Below are 4,326 nucleotides of genomic sequence, written 5' to 3'. Positions count from 1 at the left end.
TTTTGTTTTGTTTTGTTTTGTTTTGTTTTGTTTTGTTTTGTTTTGTTTTGTTTTGTTTTGTTTTGTTAATTAGGGTCCAGGTTGAGAAATTGGATGGTTAAAGGCTGGGATTAGTGGGTCTCTGCAACCTTCCCAAAGCCAGAGACACTCCTGTCCTGACAGCTGCTAAGGCAGTTGCCCAGACAACTAAAAACCAGGCATCTTCCTCCTTTTCTCTCAGGCTCCCCAGCAGGAGTCTTCCAGAATCCAGTGTCCCTCAGGTGTGCCTCAGGCTTTCTCCAGAGACCTAATTCTGGGGTCCCTCTGTACCTGGTATGTCTCTTTTCTGGGACCCAAGCTTCAATTCTGCCCTTAGCAGAGCCGGTCTCTGATGGGAGATTCAGAGCGACCCTCCGACCTGAAGGACCTCCCAGCCCAGAGCTGGGCCCAGCTAAGAGCTAGAGCCAAGGCCACGTGGATGACCCGCAAGTTCTGTTGGGAGGACACTTGGGTTGGAATGGTTTTGGAGCAGGGCTGGTGTCCTAACCTAAATATGGAGCATGGTAGATATTCCTAAATCTTGGGTTTAATTAACTAGGGTGTTGTTTTATTTTGTATAGTGCTGCCTTGTGACAATTCTTGTTGAATTATTTCATTTTAATTCTCTTGTACTCATATTTGTGTCCGGGTGGGAACTATGTCTTACACTTCTTTATATTCTCAGCAGAGTACATAATGGGTGCTTAAGAATACTTGCTTATTAGTCGACAGATTTTTCTCCTTATTTTGCCACCATGCAAATAAACACAGCATGAACTGAAGCTCCTATCTAAACCCAGAAATGAGCCATTTTAGGAGCAATAGAAATTCAGCTTCCCTTTCTGTGACCCTCCAAAGAACTCTAGTCCTGTCCTCCAGCCCCTTCTGCTCAGGGTCACCCATAAGATCACAGTCAGAAACACCAGTCAGGACTTTTTCTTAACTGATAGTCCAATAACTATGTGATATCCAATGTTATAAATATGTTACACTTTATTATAAAAAGACCAGTAGATAGAAGGAAACTATCTGTCATCTGTCCACTCTCCTTTTTCCTCTCTGCCCAGTCAGTGATAGGTGAAGGGGCTGCAATAAGTTGGAGAGAAAACCTGGAAAGTACACACAGAAGAAGTGCCCACAAGGAGGAAAACCACAATCTGGTAAAGATTCGAGGGGAGAGAGGATAGGGGCAGTAAAAAGATGGGTGACTCCTCCACAACACACAGAAGAAGTGCCCACAAGGAGGAAAACCATAATCTGGTAAAGATTCGAGGGGAGAGAGGATAGGGGCAGTAAAAAGATGGGTGACTCCTCCAAGATAAAGCCAGGACTGGCTTTTGCTGGAAAAGACAGGAAAATAAATGCTGAGTGGGGAACACCATCAGGGAATGTCTGGGATGGGGATCGGTGGGTGAGAATTCAGGCCAAACAAAAATCCCCTCCCTGTGTGCCCCCCACAATCAAGCGAGCCAAACCTTCAGGATGCCCACTGTAGACATTCAGAGAAACTATGGGATTCCAGAGGAGGAGGGAGAAACCATGTGGGTGAGAGGTATTTATGATCTTTTCTGGAATTTTCCTTGCTCCAGGGAATAGAGAAGATGGAGAAGGAAATAAACCCTCTTTTCTTCTAACATTCTATCTTTTCATTAAAATAAAAAGTGGGGAAAGGGTCCTGGAAACTCAGAGACGAGCCTGAGATGGAAATAACCCAGAGGCTCTGTCCTCGTTCTCCCCATTTCCCATAGCCCCACTACAAGGCAGGCTGGGCACTCTAAGCTCCTGTACTTCCCTTAGCCATGCCCCTACCAAGACTCTGTGTCCTATCTTGGTCCCCACCCCACATCCCATCAAACACCTTTTCATTCCCCGGCCCTCACCTTCTACAGAGAACACTTGCTTGTATTATTCATTCTTTCTTCTCTACCCCCCAATCTTACATCCTTCTTGCTTATCACCACATCCTCCAACCAGTTTCCATTAAGAACAGGTGGATGGTTAATGCTGTTAGCTGTCAAGACGCTCTGCCCTTCCTGGAGTCCAGGACATAGAAATTGTGAGTCTAATTCCTCATCCAGCAAAGAGGTAGGCCATGGAAGAGCTGGGGTGGGCACCTTCTAGAAGATCATGGCGGGGAGGGGATCTGGCTCGTGCCAAGAGTCTGCTGCTCCATCAGGTAGACTGGGTAGGAATTTGGACCCCCATCATCCTCTAGGTCGTTGTCCTGGGTGTTCTGGGTCAGTGCACGGCGTGTTCGAGACATATAGTAGACCTGCGGGTGGGATGAGAAAGGACGGATGAGAACCACCGGCCATGCCGCACGCTTTCCTCAGCACCCGCACCCCAGGCCCCTCGTTCTATCCCTCCGACCTCAGACCTTTGGTTTGCTCTTTTCCCAAGATTCTGTCCAAACCCTGATCCTTATTCCAGCCCCAGATTAAATACACTGAGTCCCAGACTCCAGCTCCAATTCCCCCGCCATCCTATTCTCCTTCTCTTTATATCCCTATTCTCACACCCCAGATTTTATCTTCACCCCCCAAAATTTCTCGTTCACACCCTTTTTTCTCAGTCCATAGCCTTCTCCCCAATTCCACCTTTTCACATCTTATGTACTTATTGTCTTTCTCCTAAGTTTTTACCACCTCCACCCCTCTGTTAACGTTCCCCACCCCATCCCTGCCGTGTCTTTTCCTAGACTCATTATTCTAACTCTGACCCTTAACCTCTCCTCAACTTCCTACCCTGTGGGTTCAATGCCCCGGAGCACTCCTGTCCCTTACCAAGAATACCAGGCCAAGAAAAACCAGGAGGAGAATCACGGCCACCAGGATCACAATAACTATAGCCCACACGGGGAAGGAATCATTCTCTGCCATTCGTCCAGCATGGATACCTCCCTGTGAGCCATCATTATGGCTGTTGTTGCCTGGAGGTTCTGACTCCGTGGAACTCAACTCCATTCTAGATGTGGTGAGTGTAAAAGAACCAATGGGCACCTGATGGGTGACCTGAGTTTTACTTTGGTGAGCAGAGGTTGTAGTGATTGATTTGTCTCCTGTGACCTTGACTGGAGCTCTTGTAGTCTTTGTGACTGCCGCTGTTTTTCCTGGGTTTTCTGAAGACATTATTGGCACTCTTACGGTCTCAATGGCCAGTGTGGTCTTTTCTGGGTTTTCTGTAGGCTTTACTGGGACTGGTGTGCTTTTCCCTTTGGTGCACATGGTTTTTTCTGGGTGTGCCGTAGGCTTTTCTGGAGCTCTGGTGGTTTTCTCTGTGGTCCCTGTGGTCTCTTCTGGGTGTTCTGTGGACTTTGCTGGAACTTGTGTTATTTTCTCATAGATGGATGTGGTGTTTTCTTCATGTTCTCTAGGCTCTGTTGAGGCTTTTGTGGTCTTCCCATTGCCTGATGTGGTCTTAACTCCGTGTTCTGTAGTCCTTACTACAATAGGTATGGTCTTCTGACTGTCCGAGGTAGTCTTATCTTCATGTACTGTAGGCCTTACAGGGGTAGGGGTGGCCCTCTCACTGGTTGAGGTGGTCTTTTTTTCATGTTCTGTAGGATTTACTGGGATTATTGTGGAATTCTCACTGGCTGAGGTGATATTTACTCCTCGTTCTGTAGGCCTTAGTGAGCTTGGTGAAGTCTTCTCACTGTCTGAGGTGGTCTTTTCTTCATATTCTGTAGGTTTTACTAGGATTAGTGTGGTCTTCTCACTGGCCAAGGTCGTCTTTACCTCCTCTTCTGTAGGATTGATTGGGATTGTTGTGGTCTTTTCACTGGCTGAGGTGGTCTTTTCTTCGTGTTCTGTAGCATTTACTGGTATTAGTGTGATACTCTCATAGGTCGAGGTCTTTTTTTCTTCCTGTCCTGTAGGCATTACTGAGCTTGTTGAGGTCTTCTCACTGACCACAGTGGCCTTTTCTTCATGTTCTGTAGGACTTACTGGGATGGCTGTGGTCTTCTCACTGCCAGATATTGTTGTTCGTTTGCGGCAAGTTGTTCTGCTCTTGGTTGCTGAGGTTTGATATTTTGTATCAGACAGTCCTTTATGTGTTGTAGTGGAGTCAACAGGATTAACAGAGCGTTCGTTTCGTCTGTTTGGCTCTTTTTCTGTATTGCTGTGTGTGTGTTTAGAAATGGAAGAATCTTCATGATCACCTGTAGAGCTTTTGTGGTTTGTAGTTTTGAAGTTGTCTGTAGGTTTTTGAGTTGGCCTGGAACGGTGTGTGGTGTTGCAGCGGTGTTTTAGCGTATGGGTTTCTGCAGATTTAGGGGAGTCTGAAGGTCTCTGTCCTGAACGCAGA

The 4,326-nt window shown here is 46.7% G+C and overlaps 1 protein-coding gene across 1 annotated transcript in view; it reads right to left on the bottom strand.

Moving 5' to 3' along the window:
- Positions 1-2,143: 2,143 nt before the first annotated feature.
- DPCR1 (diffuse panbronchiolitis critical region 1) overlaps positions 2,144-4,326 on the bottom strand; it is a 10,321-nt gene continuing 8,138 nt past the window's right edge. Inside the window, exons 3-4 of the mRNA XM_008575349.1 lie at positions 2,802-3,763; positions 2,144-2,290 (exon numbers count right to left, since the gene is read on the bottom strand). Of these exons, the coding sequence (XP_008573571.1) occupies positions 2,144-2,290; positions 2,802-3,763 (1,109 nt within the window). The remainder of the gene's footprint in view (positions 2,291-2,801; positions 3,764-4,326) is intronic.

The sequence above is a fragment of the Galeopterus variegatus genome, unplaced genomic scaffold (assembly GCF_000696425.1).
Source record: "Galeopterus variegatus unplaced genomic scaffold, G_variegatus-3.0.2 Scaffold1170, whole genome shotgun sequence".
Taxonomy (NCBI): domain Eukaryota; kingdom Metazoa; phylum Chordata; class Mammalia; order Dermoptera; family Cynocephalidae; genus Galeopterus; species Galeopterus variegatus.
The sequence above is the reverse complement of the archived record's forward strand: the minus strand, read 5'-3'. Positions and strand labels throughout refer to the sequence as shown.